General features: G+C 45.9%; 1 protein-coding gene and 1 long non-coding RNA gene across 10 annotated transcripts in view; one reads left to right on the top strand and one right to left on the bottom strand.

Annotated features, from left to right (window-relative positions):
- Positions 1-11,296, bottom strand: part of MDGA1 (MAM domain containing glycosylphosphatidylinositol anchor 1) — a 248,235-nt gene extending 236,939 nt beyond the window's left edge. For 2 of the 5 annotated variants that reach the window (XR_013836862.1, XR_013836863.1), the window contains exon 1: positions 10,392-11,296. Coding sequence is in view for 3 of the 5 variants with exons in the window: in XM_079969201.1 (XP_079825327.1) it covers positions 10,392-10,533 (142 nt within the window). In the remaining 2 variants the exon portion in view is untranslated. Of the gene's footprint in view, positions 1-9,194; positions 9,278-10,391 lie in introns of those variants that run through there. The other 3 variants (XM_079969201.1, XM_079969202.1, XM_079969203.1) reach the window with 2 other exon arrangements.
- A 103-nt stretch (positions 11,297-11,399) lies between these two features.
- LOC307212250 lies at positions 11,400-17,468 on the top strand. Of its 5 annotated transcripts, none has more exons than XR_013836887.1 (3): positions 11,400-12,880; positions 13,292-15,159; positions 17,038-17,468. It is a non-coding gene; the product is annotated as an uncharacterized lncRNA (long non-coding RNA). The 5 variants fall into 5 exon arrangements; XR_013836888.1 differs by having other exon boundaries at positions 12,123-12,880; positions 13,292-13,527; positions 14,513-17,468; XR_013836889.1 differs by having other exon boundaries at positions 12,124-12,880; positions 13,292-13,504; positions 14,849-17,468.
- Positions 17,469-21,252: the final 3,784 nt, after the last annotated feature.

Raw genomic sequence — 21,252 nt, 5'->3', positions numbered from 1 at the left:
AACATTGAGAGAGAAATTTAAACAGGAACATTTAAAACCTGGAGAAGAGACAATTAAGAGGCAGCAGCCGTCGTCTAGTATTTGAAGAGCTGCCACATAGGCGATGGAGCAAAGTTGTTCTCCTTTGCTCCAGTCAGCAGGACCAAGAGGGGTCCAAATAACAAAGAAGGGGTTGGGGGATCTGGAAGAAACCTTAGGAAGGGCTTTCTGGTGGTACTAGCAGTTGGGGAAGGGTTGTAGCTCAATGGCAAAGCATCTGCTTTGCATGCAGAAGGTCCCAGGTTCAATCCCCAGCGTCTCCAGGTATGGTTGCGAGAGAACCCTGCCTCAAATCCACAAGAGCAGCTGGCCAGCAGTGTAAACAATGCTAAGAAAGGACTAACATTCTAACTCAGTGAAAGGCAGCTTCCTATATTCCAGTTCGACACTGACACAGACTGTTTCACAAGATGCTGGGGTTTCCTTTTTAGCTGCTTTTGAACAGAAGCCAGGTGGTCACCTATCAAGGACACAGTAGCAGGGGATTTCCTACACTGGCAGGAGGTTAGACTAGAGGTCCTTTGGGATCCCAATTCTATTCAAGTTCAGCATTGCTTTCTGATGTCATCTTTAGAAACTAGGCACTGTGTGTGCAGCGATTGCCATTTGCGCATGTGCAGAAGCAGCGATCACCATTCACACATGCGCAGAAGCGGGCAACTGTCGCTCACGCCTGCGTACAACAGCACCTCTCCCAGCGACCCGTTTCAATTTCCGGACGGGCCTCCGGAAAAGATTGTGGTTGTGAGTAGAGGTTCCACTGTATTGTTTAGCTAGTCAGGAATTACTGGCAAAAGGTTCGACAAACCACAAGCCATTCAACAAAACAAGTAAACAAGCCACAACTTGCTTCGTCAAAATTTGGTTGGTTTTCCAGCTGCTCTTGCCTTGCATCTTTGTAGCTTGGCAAACGTTTGTGGTGGGCTGGCAGAACAGAATTGTTCAATTTAGACATAACAAATCATGGTTAGTCTGCTGAGCCTGCTTCACGTGTCCAAACAAACCATAGTTTGGCTAAACGGACTACAGAAGACCAGTTTGCACATGTTTAAGATACATGTAACCAGGCACATGTGCGCCATGTTCAGACCTAGGAGAGGGTGTAATGGAGGCATAACGGGACGGGCTTACATGTGCTCTGCCATCACATGTGATGACCCACAATGCAACCCCAAACAAATCAGGTGTTGCCTGTATAGCTTAGTCCTTTGTGCGAATCAGGCCTCTTCTACAGGAAAATTGCACGTGCGGGGGGGGGGGGGGGAGGGATGTATTAGCAGCAGCCAATGAGACTCACCTAAATTCCTTCCCAATTTCATCTATGGTGATTTTGTATAGCCCAAGGATAAAAGCAAACTCCATTCTCAGACCATCATTCTAACATCCCATTCTGATGATAGGTAGGTAAGGGAGAAATACTTCGTCCAAAAGATCACTGCTAACATGTCACATTAAAACTCATACAAAATCCACAGATTTCTCTAACTTGGTTTTCTAGTTATTGAAGCTCCTGGCTCAAGGCAGACCATCTCAGAAGTTTAAGCTCTAGCCCAAATTTGTTCTTACTCCCATATTATAATTCCAACTACTTCCCTAGGATCTTTTTTTCTATTTTATTATTTTTATGCATTTTTGCTTCATCAGTGGTTATTTGAAGGCAACTTATCTCACAAGCAGTAATCTTCTGTCACCATTTATTCAGTTCCCAAATTGGATTCTAGTAATATCACACTGATATGACAACTGAGTTTATTCATCTTCAGCATGTTTAATAATATGCTTCGAGAGGATGCCATCGAGTAGCTTGTGTGGAATGCCACAAAACTAATGAGGTGCTTGAGGCATGAACATGTTCTTTATCAGAGCCTGAGATTGAACTATGACTTGCAGCTCAGGTTCCAATGAAGAATAGCATAGGCATTTGCCACATTATCAACACTCTCTGAAGTTGCTGTCACTCACCTACCCATGCCCTGTTTCATTTGATGTGCAACAAATGGCTTCCTACGAGCTCCTCTATACAAATAGTTTTTGTTTTGCTTTGTTTGTTTTTCTTTGTTTTCTTAAACCAATGTCTGAACCCACTTCAGTTTCAGATTTGTTTTTCCAGCTAAGGAGTTAAAGGCTGGAAGAGAGATCAACCAGCTCTGCGTCATATGGGGGCTCTTGCCTTTGTCTCAGGATATAGTGACCATTCAAACAGCAGTATGGACATTATATTTAGGTATGCAAATAGAACAGGCAACTTAGCACAAGCACACCGTGATCCAAGAGTGAGCTGAAATAGTAAGCAGGAGGTCGCAGGTGAGGCACTGAGGAACACCCTACGGTGCAAGCTAGATTTGTTGAGTCAGGTTAACAATCCTGAAGCAACCTCCAAAATGCCATAGCAATCTTCAGTTGTCTAAACAAGTCCTAACTCCATCTGGAGAAGCTATATATAAAGACTACTTGCGGGAAAGAGCATCCTTTCTGAACTGCCCAAGCTGCTAGCTGCAAATGACTTACCAGTTTTTCTTTAGTACTACTTATCTCTCTCTCTCTCTCTCTCTCTCTCTCTCTCTCTCTCTCACACACACACACACACACACACACACACACACACTACCCTCACTCACTCTGCCTTTTCAAGTTGTCTGAAATATGCATTTCCTCAAAAACCTGACAAAAACCTGACACGGTGATAATTTTCTAAGCTATGTTGCTCATGTCAAATTATTCAACATCTGTCTTCATGCTCACAAAAATTAGCATAAGATAGTGGTTTCTGATGACACCTCTAGTGAAATATTTTGACTTGTACCAGTAAGTTGCAAACAACCTGTCGGGTGGATAATGTCAGCTTCCAAGTACTGCATACTGTATTAAAAGATGGCTCTGCGGGCTGTTTAGGGTTTTTCAGAGTGAAACCTGACTGACCGAATGCTGGGTTTGGGCTATACAAAGGGCATAGGTGATTAGGCTGTACAACAACACCCCAAACAGGCAGGGGAAGGCATTCATAGCAATACTACACAAACTAAAATCCATGTTTGATGCTGAGCATGTTTGGTGCATAGAAAATGAAAATCTGATTGAAAAGAGGAAAGAAGATCTTGGGGGAGAATTATACATTTATGCAGCACTGAGCATTCCTGCTGTAAGATAAGGATGGCATCCCTAGAACAGGCATAACCAAAATCAAACAGACAAGGAAGGCTGACTGAACACAAGAATAAGGAAAGTTATATATTACCACAAGGAGCATTATACCTATTTGACTACTTAGTAGACTTCAAAACCTAGCCATGAGATTTCTCTAGGCTAAAAAAATTGATTCTATCGGCTAGGATGAAAATGGAAGCAAGATCTATGAGAGATGCAATAAATGGTTTGCTTGTTGTGATTTTTAAATTGCCCTTCATCACAAGCAATTCTGGGATAGTGTGTGTACAAGTAAAAGAATTAAATTTAAAACCACAAATATGCCAGAACTGCAAAACTAACACCACAGTGAGGAATCTAATTCCACTGGCCATGAACTGGTGAGACTGTTCCAAGGCCCTGAAGAAATAGGTGTGTCTTGAGACAACACCTGAAACATAACAGCGAGGAAGACAAGCAGACTTCAAGAGAGGGGAGTCCATAATAAATGGGTGCCACAACCAAGTAGGCCCTACCTCACATCACCACGCAGCAAGCTGTGCTTGTCAGTGAGATTGTAAGAAGGACCTTTCCTGCAGATCTTAAAGCCTCGGCTAACAGATATCCACTTCCGGAATGCACATTTTGATCTACACCAGTTTCACAGCTGGTGGGACATCTGAACAATGGAAAAGGAGTTTAGATCACCAGATTTGGGACTGCTATTCACTCTGTGCATGTGCACATTATAGGAAACCCACACAGTGTACTTTTTACATTTAGGACTCACTGGGTCTCACTAAAGCAGGGCTCTCAACTGCCAGAAAAAAATGGTCTGGCCCTGCCTGCTTTTGTGCCTTCAACTTCAGCTTAGCATATCAGTGGCGGAGCTAGGGGCTTTGGCACCTTGAGCGGGGGGCATGGCACGTCGCCCATGGAAACGTGGCATGCCTGCGCGAGCATCCCAATAGGGGTGGCCGCCTGTGCGAGAGCGCCCCAATAGGGGTGCCACCTGCGGCGATGTCAACCCCCCTCAGGGATGGAACCCGGGGCGGACTGCCCCCTGCCCCCCTTCCTACGCCACTGAGCATACTGGATTTAGCAAATGAACCTTTCCATGGCATAAACAGAAGTGGGGAATCTGTGGCCTTCCAGATGTTGTTCCCACCATCCCTAACTGGGCCATACTGACTCTGGCGGGAGTTCAACTGGAGAGCTACACACGGTCCACAAATAAGTATTGTCATGTACTAATGTACGCACATCAATCTACTATTAAAAGGTACAGGAAATAAGCTAGCGAAAAGACTACGGCAAAAACAAACCTAGCACATGTTCCCCTATGCTACTCACAAGGCAGTAATATACAGGCAGATTATTCCACTAGGCACCCTGCCAGCATCAGAAATATAGAGTTGACCCCATAATCTTAGAAAATGGGAAATCATTCACTCAGCCAGATCCTTTTTTATTTCTTTTTTTGTCGTGAGGGAAGAATTGCTCCTTCCTGTGCATATTCTGTCTACTTTTCCTTGTCTCTGGTGATGGAGATCTCCCCACAACATTTCTGTCCGATTGCACATGAAGGATATTTTCCCTGATGCTCTGCCTATGTACTCCTTTGAAGCTCACCGCTTCACCTTCCATCTTCCACCCTGGAATGTTTCCTTGAAGGTGTTGATTTGTTTTCTGCAAGCAGACAATGATGAGGGGCTGCCAACTCACAGGGCCTTTTCCTCAGCAAGGGAAGAGAAAGTTGGGCTGTCAGCTGCTCCATGTTAGCAATAAAACACTCCTATCAAGGCTTGTTAAATCCTGTTTCTAAAGTAAACAAAGCAGGAGCCCAGCTTCCACCGGCCAAAACAAAGCTACCGGTACTCAAAAAAGCCTGCTCTCAAAAGACTGTAGACTTTATAAGATGGGCTTTAAAATAAGTATTGAAAAACAAAAAACAAAACTCCCCCGTCTTTCTCTGTATACATACTTAAAGAGAAAATATTTGCCACCAACAATTTGTAGAGGAAAAGAGACAAATCCATTTCCTTTGCTCAATGACTATCTCCTTTCCACCCACCTCTAATGTATTTTCACCCTATTTGAGACATTTGTTGCTAAATGCTTTATTAAAACAGTGTTTCCCTTAGGAACTTATGAGATTGCGCTATAGACACTTTCTAGGCCCAGAAGCTGTGGCTGCATTCACATGAACAAAAGCATACAACCAGGGAATTATTTAGGGTATTTCTTTTTTTATCATTTTCACAATGTAGAGCAGTACAGCCTGACAAGGAGGAATTAGAATTGTCAACCAGTTGTTGTCTTATTTGCACACCCAATCCAACCGTGTTTGACCAGGCAAACATAACAATGGCATGAAAATTCAATGGCCACCTGATCTAATTTTTTCACCATGGACTTTACAACAGGTTCCACCAAGTTCTTCCCTGATCCTGTCATTTGTCTGGTTTGCACAAAACTGACTTAGTTTTGTTTGTTTAGCCAGAGTCTGGCATGTTTGAATGTCCAAGCTCAGTTCAGCAGACTAACTAAGGCTTGTTTTCCCGTGACAAGTCATGACGTGAAGCCATGTTGACTTACAAACCATGACTTGTTTTAACTAAGGTATGGTGTTTGGACATAACCCAACTTGCTTAACCATGTCTTTTATGGCCTCCCCACTCAAGAAACCTGCCAAGCAATAGCGGCACAAAGCAAGAGCTGCTGAAAAACTTTGGAGAAACAACATGTGGCTTTTTGGCTTGGGGTTTGCTGAACAGACATGGTTAAAACAAAACCATGGCTTGGCATTGTTTGTGAAGAGTCACTGTCTACCTCAAACAACACTAGGAGATAATGCTCAGTGAAAACAATCTAGAATTCTCATCTGCCCTACTTGTGATGGGAATAAGTTTTATAAGAGTCTTTTCCAACTGGTTCAAGAGTAGAAAGGTCAGACTGCTGCTCTTATCTCATTTCAACTTCTCTTCCAGGACCCATTTATATATTACAACCTCCACCATGGTTGGTCAAGGTATTTTGTTACCCGAGGCACAATAATATATGGCATTCTCCCCCTCCCCTTGCCCCCAAGTACAAAGTACCCAAGGCTGGACAAGTTACTTTGGCACCTCAGAAAGAAAACTCCACACAAGAGCCACACCCTGATATTAAAAAGACAATAAAAATAAATTAAGTGTACAGCCAAAAAAAACAGCTTCCTAAGGTGGCTGCCACACATGGATGCCCCTCTAAATCTTGTCATATGGCTATGGTATGGCAAGCCATTCATACAGCGTACTTCACTATGGGGTTCAGAGTGATTTCATAGAATCATAGACACATAGAGTTGGAAGAGACCACAAGGGCCATTGAGTCCAACCCCCTGCCAAGCAGCACAAATCTCTCTTTGGAGACACGGCAGCAATCCCCCTCTCCACATGCAGCAATTTTCGGTGGCCTCCACAAAGTATAAACCAGCTCACAATGAGAAATGCGTAGTAGGAGTCAGATCATATGAGAGGATGGTTAAAGGGAGAGGAAACTGGCTTTCTATAGATGTGTGAACGTGGTCAAAGTCGGCACAGGGATTCTGTTGCATCACCAGCAGTTCATGTAAGATTTGACATTTGCCAGCCCTTCTTTAAACAGCTATACAGCTTTTAATGGGAGAGGGGTGTGTGCACATGCAATTTTCTGTGGCCAGCTTAAGCTGAATGGAAGGAATCAGATAACGAGGGAAAGGAACATTATTGGGACTCAGACACCCTTCAGTCATCGTATCAAACACCAATTTGTGTAACAAGCCTCTTCAGGCAGCAAGCAAGCTAGATGTACTTTGGACTCCCAATTATTCCATGTCTCCACTCCAAGTGTCTCCCTGTAACATATATTTTATTTATTCCATCCTTTGCAATAAACCTTGGCAGAGGCCTTTCAGGAAGGCCCACGTGGCCTATTATTTAAAGGGTACGTCAAATGGATATTTTATCTGGTTTAATCAGATTTAAACTTACTACATTCAGATTGATAGAATGTATTTATAGCCTTCATACCAGCGCATGTGACCCCCCTTCCTCACCGTCTGCCTTCCTTGCCTCTCTAACATTCAAGGGGTGTGTGTGTGTGTGTGTGTGTGTGTGTAAGTGTACTGAAATACAACATTTGAATTCCCAACCCTTCCACATTTAGTGCCACAAGAGGCAAACATTCAGAACATGAAATTCTCCAACTATATATAGCTTGAGGCTCCAGCTCAAGACCAGCATTTAGGGCAAAGGGAAGGAGGACTGTGGGGTGGGCAGGGGGTTGCAGAGTCTCTAATCCTGCTTTAAGTTTCTTTGCAAGTGTAACAGCTTTGATACAGCAGCGCCAAAGCGCCATTAATAGCTAGTGCTTCACCTTCTAAACAAGCAGCTGTGATCGGAGAAAGCTCCTGGAAAGGAAAGGCTTGTGAAAAGACAAAATACTGAAAGTTTGCAGTGTGCCGATAGAATAGCCTGAGCCATACACACAGAAAATTCTGTTCTATATTAAAACCAGCATTCACTCAATAGATAGTTGAAAGAGGGAGAGAGAAAGCTGATATATTTTTGTTCGTGTTTGTACAACCAGGGTTTGGGGGAGCCAGAGAAACCCTGCAGAATAAATGAAAGTCTTGTGTACAGTGCAAGCTTTAGAGAATGCCTCCATTACAGCGAAGCTTGTTTTCCCCCACCCTGCATTCTCTTTCTCCCTAAAAAATACCATCAGGATGTTGATTTAAACATGGAGAGGGTTGAAAGAAAGAAGGAATCAACTAGAAAAGAAAGAAGCCTGAGTCTGAGGAGCGAAACCCAGGGTCTAATATTAAAAAGAAGCCAGAGGTGTAGGAAGATTGACAATCTTAAAGGGCCTGAAGAGGCCTTTGAAAGCAAGCCCACCAGTAGTTCTGCTTGGACTGCAGCAGCCAGGCTAATTAAAAATAAAAAGTTTGCCTGGGAGCATATAAAACACCCATGGGGATGTAAAAACCTGCGCACACAATGGTTCTCTCGCCACAAAGACATTATACACCCCGTCTCACCACTCTCGGGTGCTTCTCCTAATTTCCCTCTGGACCTTAAATCCCCCCATTCTCCCTTCCCCTTGACAGACACAGAGATACAGGGGCTGAGGAGGAAGCTGGAGCAAAACAGCATCTATTTAAAGCAGTTATTTCACAAAACAGAACTAGACTCCAACTAACAACCTCAGCCCTAAGGGAGGAGAATAAATTCCCTTTTTAAAAAAAAAAAAAAGAAAAGCATAATTAAAGTGACCTACAAAGACTTTTAGCTGCAGTGGGGAATAGGCTGCACCGAACTCAGCCTTGATGGTATTTACACATAGGTAAGTTCCAGCTAAATGCTGGTTCAGCTGTTATTGTTTTAACTCTCCCTCTCCCCTGTGGGGATATGAGAGACACGCTTCTTCTGAAGGTTGACTTTATTACGATGAATTGGTAAGGCAAATCAGGGCTTTGAGAAGTCTGGCAAGTTCTTCTTTTAAAAAAAAAACACACACACAAAAACCTCTATAAGCAACATATATATTAAAATAGGAGTTTCTGAGATGCAGATCTCCACACAAAAGCCGGGGCAGAGTCAGCGCACCTGCACACGCGAGCGTTGGCGGAAGCGTCGCATCTCTTGCGCCGGATAAGTCCTTCACTGGCCGGCCCTGGATGAGGCCGACAGGCAACGACTCTTGCGCTTGTTTGGGACCATGGCGGTGCGCGCCGGCTGCCCGGCCAAGTGCACGTGTGAGCGCGCGCGAGTGCATCCATTTGCAAACGGGGGGCGTCAGCTATCCTCCCTCAGCTGAAGTGGGATCGTGGAAAAGGGGTAGGAGCTGGGAACGCTTCTTCCACAACATAGATAAGAGCCGGGGAGGCATTGGAGAGAGGAAGGCGATCGAAGCCGCCCCCTGAACGACCCCCCGCCCCACTTTTTTTTTTAGCCCACAGAGCCAGTAAAGGAGTGGCTGGCGGATGCAAGGGGGGCGCTTTCTCTTACCCCCACGGCCCTCGCCGCCTTGCGCAGCGAGCATCCATCTCCACACCTCCACGCCGGCTCCCCAAACGTCCCTCGCAACTCCCGAGGGGCTCTCCCAACAGCAACAGCGGCCGTGCATGCGCGTTGCCGCTTTGCAGAGCCTGCTCGCATCCCGCTTCATTTCAAAATCGCGGGAGCTCCATGGCGACTGGGTCGGGCTGCCTTCCCTTCTGGCGATCCGGCCTCCACGAAAGAGCTGGGGGGGGAATCGGGCCCCTGAATATACTTCCCCGGCCACCCTCGCCCCCCTCCCCCAGACAAGAAAGGGAGCGGGGTGCGTGGGTAGGATTCCCCTTCTCAGGGCGCCGTGGGTGCAGGCAGAGCGCGCGCGAGAAGCCGCTGGGGGTTGTCTAGAAGCATAAACCGGATTGCAACCATATTAGACTTTGGCAATGTGGTTCTAATAACCGTTTAGGAAAGCCCGTCTGGCGGCCGGTCTCCCACAGCAGCAGCAGCGGCACTTCAGGCCCGCGCTTGGCTTGCAACCCCGCTTCTGTGCGGGCACAGCGTCAACAAGTAACCGAAGCGGGAGGGAGGGCGCAACAGCTCGCACCGGCGGCGGCGGCGGCGGCGGCAGCGGGTGCTTCGCCCGAGGGGAATGGGCGACTCAAAGCGGGAGGAGGAGGGCAATATTGAGCAGCCCAACGAAATGGAAAACTGCTTCGTCTTCCCAGAGGAGGAGGAGGAGGACATAGTATTGTACACATTACGCACGCACACCGAAAAGTGCATCTCTCTCTTTACCAACAACAAGTTGAAGGGAGCTGAGCCATGTGGGCACGGGTATCCTTGTGCCATCCCAACCCACCGCCTCCCCTGTTTTGCCCAGAACGAAGCTCGGAAAGGGTTAATCGGCGGCGTCTCTCTCGCCTCGTAAATCTGAAAAAGGGAGCGGGGGAGAGAGAGAGAGAGGCGGCGGCGGCGACAGCAACAGCACACAGGCAAGGAATTACGAAGTCGCGAACCGGGCTGGTGGGGGATCCTATTGCTACATCCATCCTCTCGCTCCTTCCTGCGCTCTGAGGGCACCATTTACTTTCTCCTGCTGCTGCAGGTGCTTTTGGGGAGGGGGAAAAACTTTGATCTGAGCCTAGCTAAGCCTGCACTCCCCCAAAGCAGGAAATCGTGCAACACACACACCGACCCCGCGTCACTTACCGTAGACCCCTTGTCCCCTGGTGTACACCGGGACCAGAGAGAGGAATAAAACCCAAATAGTCTCCATCTTCAAGGCAGAAGCTTCATAGCCTGCGAAGAAGAACAGCCCAAGCACCACCTCCAAAAAAAGCCCAGACAGCATCAGGCGGTGGATTCGAGAGAGGCAGTCGAGGAGGCTTTTCCTGAACCGGCTCTGCTATTTTGCGCTTTTGTAGATATATAGATATACTGTATATTAAAAATGCCCACCACTTCCTGGGGCTCGAAGCAGGAAGAGATGGATCCAGCGAAAGGAAGGGAGCCTTGGCTGGGCACAGGGCGCCTCAGCCCGGCTTAGCCAAGTCAACTCCAGCCAGTGCTTCTCGGGAAGCTCGCGATCTCCTCCACGCACGCACACACAACAGAGCGAGGGAGCGAGTCAATTTGAACGAAGAGAAATATCCGCCCTCCCCAAACGGGGAGCAGTAATTGCAAGTGTAAAAGGTGCGAGGAAGGGAGGAGAGGAAAAGCCAGCGAGGGATCTGGTTTCTCCCCCCCTCTCCTCCCCCTTCTCGCTCCCCGTCTTGCCTTTCGCCGGATCCCGGAGTCCTCCCAGAAGAAAACAAACAGAACTTCACGCCCAGACGTGCAACGGCGACGAAATAACAAGGCGATTCAAAACCAGAAGGCACAAGACGAAGCGATCCAGTGGCGACGCAAAATCCACAGAGAACTTCCGCGGGTTTCCCCCCTTTTCTGGCTGCGCTCCGATTCCTTTCAAGCAGAGGGAGTCGTATTTGCTGGGGTGGGGCGGAGGGAGAGAGACGTCAAGTGCTTTCTGAACTCCCCAGCTTCCCAAACTCAATCGCCTGCCAACTGGGGCCAACTTGAGAGATGCAACAACGACGGAGAGCGAGGGAGACACACGGACTCCTCGCCCTCCCTCCTACTAATGAGCCTCTGGCTGCAACCCCAGGAGCGAACAAGGGGGCGCGAGGAGGGAGGGGAGGCGGGTGCGCGCGTGTGTGAGAGAGATGGGGAGGGAGGTGCGGAGAAGGAAACCGAGAGGCAGCTGCTGGGGCAATAGGTAATCCTCCTCTTCTTGCCTCCAGCTGCTTTCTCTCCCTTTCCCCCCGATTTTGGAATTAATTAAATGCAGGGATGACTTTTGCTGCGTGTGGTGGTTTTGTGTGTGCTGTTTTCCCCCCTCCAAAGAAGCATCTCCCGTTCCCAGCTCCTTCAAAGCTGCCGAGCTCCGCTCTCTCCAGGCTGAAGTTGCTCAGTTGCAGTGCATCGCATGCCGGCCTGATAGTGGAGGAGGAGGAACGAGGGCCAGACACAACACTCACTCCGCTTACCGCGCTTCCCTCCCCTCCTTCGACCTCTCGGCCCCCTTGCTCTCGTTTTTGCCCGAATCAGCGGGTCAGATTTATCCAAAGTTTTAGCGCGTTGGACTGACGTTTTGGCAGCTGGGAAGTTCCCTCCCTCTTCCCTCTCCTTTTGCAATTTATAAAATCTCTTTTTTCCTAATGTGTTGTTTTCTCTTTGTTCTCTACAGATGGGAGACAGAAACGTTCCATCTCGAATGTAACTTCTGAAAGAGGGGAGGGGAGTGAATAGGGCAAGAGGACTGAGAAACTTGCAGAAAGCAGCTTTTCACTGCAAAGGACGGTCTGTAATAGGGGCGTGGCAAGCCTTGGCTCCTCCCCCTTCCTAGAAGAACGTGTGTGTGTATATATAGCAAGCGCACAACTACAATACTGCACCCCGAGTTCTGTTCCGCTTATAGAAGGTTCTGCGCGGTGTAACTCAATACCTGCTTCGCCGTGATCTGCTCTAGAAGGCAGCTCAGCCTTCCAGAAACTTACGGGTCGCTCGGCAAGGAGAACTCGCTCTCTTCTCGTATTAGCAGTCACCTTTCCCCCAGATCGCCAAGATGACTCAGGAGGAAAGTCCGATCTCCTGAGCCTTTTGCTCAGCTCGAGCGCGAAGCAGGCGCCCTCTTCTAATCGCAGTCCCTACCCTGAAGTAAGCCTGCAGTCCTCCAGGATCTGCCTGTTAACCCGGCTGCCTCCCTCCGTCTACCCTCCCCACCGCTCCACTTTCGCTCGTTCTCCCATCTTCGCGAGTCCCTTCTAGTTTTGAAAAAGAAAGGGAGCCAATTAAATCAACTCTGCTCCAGCGGAGTCCTGCCTCCTACCCAATTCTCCCGGCCTCCCCCAGGGCCAATTAAAGAAAACAAAACAAGGCTGACAGAAAACGGATCTATCTGGTTATATTCCCCCCCCCCCCGCTTTTTTTCATTCCTTTCTGCAAGGAAATGCCAGGAATCGGCCGAGGTTTCAGCCGTCCACGCTAAAACGCACAACGCGGTCGGGTGCACTGCTTCGGCGCCCGGCCTCGTTCTTTGGAAGAGCGTCGCGGGCGGAGAGCCAGGCCGGAGGAACAGACCGAGGCGGCGGCGGCGGCGACTGTGGGTGTCTGGGCTCCCCAGCCATCGCGATCTATAGGTTTGTCTTGCAGGGGGTGTCGCGAGGGGCACGCGCATCCCGCCGGGGAGGAAGGATCCGCACGGTGCGCTCTGCACATTCCCCTTGCGCGCGCGCGCGCGCTTGCACCTGTTGTGTGGCTGCTCATTGCGCGCTGCGAGAGCGCGGAGGCCCGCCGCGCTTGCAAGCCCATCAGCGATGCAAGGGGCGTCTGCAACCCGCTTGCGCTGCTGCTGCTGCTGCTGTACTGGTGCACGTTCGTCCACTCCGCTTTGTACGTGTCTGTGTGTCTGCGCGTTACGCCGCTCTAGCGCTCCTGCGAGGCTTTTGCGCCCGGGGGAGACGCCTGGCCCATGATGCATGCATGCACCCTCGGCTTGCGTGCTGGAGAATCCCAAGCAGCGGTGCCGGTGTGCAAATCTTTCTCCACAGGCGAAGATCCGAGGCGACCATTTCGCCGTTCGAGGCCGTCGGGGGAGGACTTATCTCAGTAGGCAATTCTGGAAGTGGAGCAAGTCCTTCCAAAAGGCTCTGTAGCCAGAGTCACCCGCCTTCCTCGCAGGTGGGCGTCTGGGCAGGATTATGCAAGATGTCGTGTCCCGGGTGAACAGAGCAGAGCAAAACTCCTGGAAGGCCGTCTGGCTGGTCCCTTCCTTCAAACTCTCTAGGTTTGGTTTCCATTTTTCAGGATTTTATTTTGCAACTTTCCTGCTTGCAGCGATTCCCCCTTCTCCTGTTCATTAGGTCAAGAGGGATTCTCCTCCCCACAATCCTATTTTAATCTTTTTATAAATGAACGTTTTATATTCCACATCCGAGATGAGGGAAGTGTTAAATCAAAATTTCCTCAAGGAACAAACCCTTAATTTTCAAATTACACCAAGATCCCATTTTAGAATGATGGGGTGAAGATGTGCAGACAATGTAAGCGAGGCTGTTAAAATATTAATCAAGAAGTGCCTACTTGCTTTATAGAAACTGATGATGCAGAAATAGTTCCGTTAAGTTTTACTCTCTACCCAGCCCAAATACATTTCCTGAAATAATTGAACTCCCATCAGCCAGTCCCTGTCTTAAAATAGCGCTGTAAAGCATTATTTGCTCCCATCACAATAAACGGATTTGAGCTACCTGCAAGTAATGGGGAATATATATTTCAGCATGAGACCTTGTGATGGTGAGGAAATGGGGCTGTTATTGCAAACGTTTATTCTTTCTACTGAACTCCTAACAGTGAGGAAATAGATATTTTTGATCATTGTGCAACTGAGTATCTGGAGGTGTGTTATAGATACACTGATTATTTTCCACTTTTTCTGTAACAAGCAGCATCAGTCCACCTGGGTTTATTGTTCTTGTTTTTTGCACAAATAAATAAGTCACAAGACATCTGGGGTTGAGAAGGAGGGAGCGTGTGCTTCTTGATTCCCCCGCCCCCATATGTTTGTCTCTGTTTCATTTTTACCTATCTAATGCGATCTCATCTGTAGTGAGATCAGTTGGTGGGGATCCAAATAAGGGGCCCCTGCAGACTTGTCATTGATGTAATAGTAATAGTGCATTCATGCTGGATTTATATTGAACCATCCACACATCATCCCACTTTATTGTTGTTCTGCAGTGCTAATGTTAACACTTAATTGCCGTCTGTAGCAGCACTCTTACTCTATAGAGCAGAACAAAAAACAACCAGGAAATTCGTGGTATGGAAGGCTACAGGATTTTAGCAGATTTCTGCACCTCTTGCAAACAAAGCTGCATGACCGCCCAAAAACATTTGCTGTCAAAAATAGCACTGAAAGTCATGGCCCGGTGTAACTGCCCTGGTAACCTCTTGAGCACAATTCATGATGAACGTGCAACGAAAAGGATGTCTGGAGGTCCCGAAGCAGCATTCAGCCCAGCCTCTTGTTTGTCTTCAGTTTCACCTTTGCCAAGAATCCCAACTTCCACAGCTGAATTCCTAATAATCTTTTCTCATTCCACGAGGAAGAAGTGCAGCTGCCCGGACATGTGAACACAAGCAAGCTGGTTGGAACCAACAGTAGCTGAACATTGGGGTTTTCCAAAGTGGCAAGCCCTGCGGGTCACATGCAGCAGTTATTGGGCACCATTGAAAGGGATCAAATTTCCAGGTGCCCAGTGCCTTTTTGGATTTTCTGCCTCAGTCACCAAAAGCTTTTGAGCAGGCCTTGCAGGGTAGTGCATCTCTACACTCTAAGCACTTGAATGTCGGCAAAACATTGGCTTTCAGTGAAGCCCAACAGATTTATTTCACCAAAGACTATTTCTGATTTCATGTAAGAGACTCGAGACACACTTTTTACTCATTTGTATGGCAGTTTGAATTTAGTTCTTGATTTCATTTATAGCTGTCTTCTGTGGAACTCACGCCATGAGGTTCCTAAGACTATGTAGTCCCAAATGCATCCACTGACCAGACTCAGAGCTGCTTAGCAAACACACAGAGCCAGATGTCTCATTAGGCAGACTCCATCAGATGGTGGAGGTGGCAAGGCATCGGAAGATGGAGCTGAATGTGCCATGTGGTCTGCCCTCCACCCCATCACCCAGTCTGCTGCTTTCATCTGGTCATTTACTGCATGTGGAATGAGGAGGCAGGGGTGGCACAGTTTATTTGTATGCTGCCATTCCTTAGTCAAACCATACTCAAGGCAGCATACAAGATCAAAAGATTTTATGTATTTCCAGAAATATAACAGAAGTTAAGTAATCAGAAGCAATACATAGAAATTTGTCAGTAAGTATATGGTAAAATTAACAATCCACACATAATTCATAGTAAGATCTATCAGTAAATATGCAAATATAACGACTAAGAGCATAAAAAAGCATCTTCCCAAAGTAAATCTTGACCCCAACAAAAAACACCTAAGCAATACTCTACCCCAGGAGTCTATAGGCATCTTGAGAAGCAGAGCTCACGGAAGCAGCTTTTGCAGCTGGAGTCAGACAGGGCCCTGCCTTTCCAAATCTGGTGGAAATAGGCCAGAAGAGCTGGTCTTGTAGGACTTGCAGCAAAGAGAGGAGCAAGACTAGAGCAAATGTGGTCTCTGGGCCAGATCTAGGAAGCAAAGTGTCTGCATCATGTAATGCCAGAACATGCCCAATTTTTTACAGCCTTTGACTTACCTGTTTACAAGGACGCAATATTACTGTGCCCTCAGCCGCTTGGTAAGTAACTGGTTGTCCAAGCTCAGCACACTGCCCATTGGACCATACCACATTAGGTTGCCTTATCAGTTACAGAAATTGGAAATAACATCTTGGCATCCGTCATGTTCAAAAGTGCCACTGGGTACCCCTCACTGACTAATTAATCTATGGTCTACACAGAGCAGCAGCACCTATACCAGTCATGACCAAACTTGGCCCTCCAGCTGTTTTGGGACTACAATTCCCATCATCCTTAGCTAACAGGACCAGTGGTCAGGGATGATTGGAATTGTAGTCCCAAAACATCACTGACCTATAATATATATATATATATATATATATATATATATATAAGCTTTGCAATATATCTGTGGCAAAGGTAGCTGTCTCAACAATCACACCTGTTAATACATCACTGCACAATGGACCATCCGCTACGAGGTGTCGCCACCATCACTCTGCTTCGTCTCGCTGGAATAAGAAAGCATGCTGCAAAAGAGATGTGATACCCTGGGGGGGGGGATGTATTTGTAAAAGGTACGCTGGCAGGTATTGATTTACTCTATGAACGAGAATTTTTCCCAGGGTTATGGAGCGTTATAGCCCAGCCAAAGGCTGGTTACTAATTCATGCTCTAACAAATAAGCAGTTAACAGATATAGCTGCTAATTAGTAAGCAGTTATTTCTATTATAAATGGCACTCAGTCGTAGAAAGAAGCAGTTAGCTTGCATCAGCAACGGGCGAGCAAGAGTTGACTGAATAGCTCTCACAAAATGACCAGTTTCCCTTCAATGGAGGAGGTGGAGCACATAGGGTTTGTAGCTGAGACCGCTTTCTTTAAGCTGACAGAAGGCTTAAATGATTTGCAAAAGCCCACATCTTAAATATTTTAATGCACTACACTTACAGGTACTGCTTGATAAAGGGTGGGGGGGGTTGCACAGGAGGGGGTGGATTTAAATTCTAATGTACTTCTAAAATCCCTTTTTGCCTTTGCAGTCTGCAATATGCAAACCAACTCCTGTGGTTGTTTCCTGTTTGTTGTTGGATTACCAGTCATGACTTCTGTGAAGAAAACAAACCATGAATGCTGGCTCATGCAGCACAGTAAACCAAGGCTTGTGGTTTGTTGTGCTTGGTTCCAGAAAGAAGAGGAACAGAACAGGAGAAATTTAGTAGTGTGCACTAGTACACAGCTTGTGATACAAGAATGGGTCCATTGCGTTTGCCTAAAACAGTAAAATAATAGCATGTCTGATAATAGCTATAGGCATTCCACATTATAACTAGAAAGTTTTGAAGGCACATGTACAAAGAGGGCAGCCATAATGATCAAGAGGCTGGAGCAAGGAAAGGGTATTTAGTTTAGCAAAAAAGGGAAGGGGAGACACCTGCTGAGCGTCTGAGGGTCCTGCTCCAGCCTTTCTCCACCAGGCTGGGGGTGGGGCTGATAAGGACTGCTGCTACCTAGCAGAGAGTGCTGTTTACATCAGACATAGGCAAACTTGGCTCTCCAGATGTTTTGGGACTACAACTCCTATCATCCCTGACCACTGGTCCTGTTAGGGATGATGGGAGTTGTAGTTGCAAAACTTCTGGAGGACCGAGTTTGCCTATGCCTGGTTTACATTCTTTTAAACTGCTTTTTAATTGTGGTTTGGTTTTTTTTTAAAGTTAATTTTTTTTGATTGTTTTTATGTGTGTGTGTTTTTGGGGTGGTGGTGGCATTTGACTGTTTCTATTTTGATTCCCGTATTTACTTGAATCTAATGCTCACCTTTTTTGGCCAAATTACGTTGCAAAAAGTAAGGTGCGCATTAGATTCGATGGCACATTTACATTCGCCATTATGTTTTTGGTTTCAAGGTTCTGAAAATTGAGGTGCACATTAGATTTGATGGTGCATTGGGCTCGAGCAAATACGGTTTGTATTTTGTGTTTTGTTTTGTTTTGTGAATACCAGAACACAGACTCATCCAATGAAACTTATAAGTGGGAGATTCAGGACACAAAACATAAAGGACTTCTTCATACAGCACATAGTTATAACTATGAAATTCACTTCTGCAATATATGGCAATGGTCACCAGTTTGGATGGTTTTTAAAGGGAATTTATTTCCTGCCTTTCATCTTAAAAACAACTTACAATAAAAAAATAAGCTGGTTTTAAAAACATACACCTTGAGTATTTTAAAAGTCAGAGTAAAATGGAGGGTCTTCAGCATTGTCTGGTAGCTGTATAATGAAGGTGCCAGAGGCACAGCCCACAGCTTAGGGCCCTCCACAGATAATGCCCTTTGCCGGGCTGCCACCCCATAGCCTCTAAGGATGGAGGGATGGATAGCAGGATCAGAGGCACTGAATGCCACAGTGGTGGTGGTGGGGAACTATTAGCCTCGTGCCCTGCTTGTGAGTTTCCCATGAGTCTGGTTGGCCTTGGAGAGAGTGCTATATGCTAAGCAGAAAAGGACAGAAGGAAGGAATGGAAAGTGAAACAACATGTCCACAAAACTTACTGAAGTGGGGAAGTGGCACAAAGCATTAGAATCCCCCTTTCTATCCAAAACAGGCACTTGGTGTTTGACTGTTTTCTAAGGAGCAGGGCGGCAGGTATTAATTTACTATATGCAATGTGATAACCAATAACATGGGAAGTAATTTTCACGATGCTTGCTGGATAGATTTTGCCATAGAAACTATTGCCTCTGGTCTTCAATTCTTACCTGTGGACTGGCTGCTAGTAACAAGCTTACTAACCTGGGTGAATAATAGAAAAAGGTGGAGGGGTTGCACCAGTATTAATTGAAGTGTTTTTAAAGTAATTTGTTTTGACAGCATTTGTACATAACTTCATGACTATCTACATGTTTTGGTTTCAAGGACAAAAATGACAGCAGAAAAGAAATTTAAAGGCTACACACACTTGCAGCAACCAACCCATTATATTCAATCACATGAATATTTGTGTGAGAAGTATCTGTGTAGTCACCCAGAAAGGAAATGGAAATATCATGTGGACTTATGTTTCTTTATTACTCAACTGTGTCTTGTAAAAAGCAGACTGGGAGTGCACTGTTCATAATCTACCTGTAAGTTTTAACAAAACATTAATGGAATGATAAAAAATGTAGAGGGCTCTGGTCTGTTTGCAGATATTCTGGGAGGTGTAAAAATGACTACATTTGCTGGTAAGTTATGAATTATTTGCTCTGGTCTATCACTTTGTAGCACTTGTTAAATATTATCTTTCAGTATTCCAATTGCAAAGTGAGACATTTCTTATAATTTTTCTTACACGTTTATAAAGAAACCGTTATCATGCCAGTTTCCACATGTTATAAACTAAAAAAAGGAAGGTTGTTGCTTTTTCTGCTGCTAATTTATATACAAAGAACATAGTCAAGCCAACCTCTGGTTGGGAACAAGTGCTTACTTGTGCTTACTTTGGTTTAAACCCAAACCCATTTTGCAAGTTTAAAACCACTTCTTTATTTTAAATATAAATACTTTCCAGCGCATTTTTGCATGATGTTGCTACAGCCTCTGGAACAGATGTGGTGTTCAAAGGGGAAATCGTTCATATATATTTCACAGTGTCACTGTGGGAAAGACGACTGATGAACTGGGAGATGCCAAGGTCCAGTTACTATACTATTAATTTTCTTCTGCTGATGTTTCCAAGCTATAACCAAGGGCACTCCATCACTCTCTTTTCTTTCTTGGAGACAGTTGGATGAAGCTGCTATCTATGTGCCCCAGCCATCTATTCATCTGACATTTCCATCACCTGTCTCTAGTATATTTCGCTCTCAGCATAATTCCCAAGATTCTATCAAATGGCTCTTAAATCTGATTTCTTTTTTTCTTTTGCAAGAACCCAAACACAGTTCAAAACAAAATCAGAAGCACTTAACCAAGCATCAGAGGGACATGTATTGAGTCCGCACACTAGGGAGAGGTTGGGGAAAGAGTATATATGTGCTCCTATAATGCTGCAGCACAGCTCTGAACTAAGGTGCTAGTAATGTGTGAGAATTCTGAAAGGTCACAGAATAGTTGAGGAAAGAGAAAAGCAGAAAGCTCATCCTGAACTAGAGGCACCATGGAAGCAAAATGCACCGGGGAGATTAATGAACAAAGTCCTTGATGCGCAGGACTAACCAGGACCATGGTTTGCTTTTTGTCCTTCAGCGCTCTGTTCCATATACGTCTTCCAGTGACAGACTGATAATAATAGGCCGATAATAGTACTGTACCGTTCTGAAGTGCTGGAATCAGCAACTGTTGTCAAATGAATATATAAATCAAGCTGAATTCCTCATGTTTCTCCATGAAGTGACATCAGGGTGCTGGAATATCTCGCTCTCTGCTGAGCGCCACATTGGGGGTTAGCCCTTTAGCTCTCCCCATGTTTTTCCCAGCAAAGGGCAGCAGTGGAATATTAAGACTGAGAAGAGCTAGATTTGTCTCACGGGTTCTCACCTTGCTGTCTTGGGAGAATGCCGTGCATCTGTTTCTGTAACTTTTGCAAATGCATTTTACAGCATCATCTGTGTTTCATCTGTATTTTCTGCCTCTGGTTAATGCTTCTTCAGTACGCAGAGTGTTTGCTTTGGAAATAGCCTAAGAAGAATGGACCTGCTTCATCACCCTACCCTACATTGTTCGCTCCTCATATTCTCATTGCTTATTACCTCTCAGTGAGAGGGGGAACTTTCCAGCTGACCCCCCCAAAAAAAAACCCCTGGATTTTTGTTTTTAGTACTACATACGTGCAAAAAACAGTCCACCATCTATAGTGCCGTATCCCATCTGCATGTCATAGAGTCCTGACCCAGTTAAAGTGAGTTGTGACTAAGTTCGGTTCCGCAGAAAGCAGTGGGAGTTAGTCATGACAAACCTGTTCTGACAGTTTGAATGGGATTTAGTCACAATTAACTAGCGAGATCAGAACCTGAAGTGTGTGGCGCAGGGATGTAGCCATGCTGAAAAGGAGAGAGCCATTTTTGTTTTTCAGTTCTTAGTAACTAGCTTAATGCTGCAGTGCTGTTTACGTTCCATCATGGAAGGCAGGCAGCTCAAAATAAAGATTGTTTTTAATTATTTCCAGTTAAAAGCTGTTTAGTTTTTATAGAACGCTGTGCCAATATTAATATTAATACTGATACTAAAAATGAGTATTCCAAATATGAAGTGTAGAATGTGGTTGAAGA

The sequence above is a fragment of the Podarcis cretensis genome (assembly GCF_951804945.1).
Source record: "Podarcis cretensis genome assembly, chromosome: 3".
NCBI classification, from domain to species: domain Eukaryota; kingdom Metazoa; phylum Chordata; class Lepidosauria; order Squamata; family Lacertidae; genus Podarcis; species Podarcis cretensis.
The sequence above is the reverse complement of the archived record's forward strand: the minus strand, read 5'-3'. Positions and strand labels throughout refer to the sequence as shown.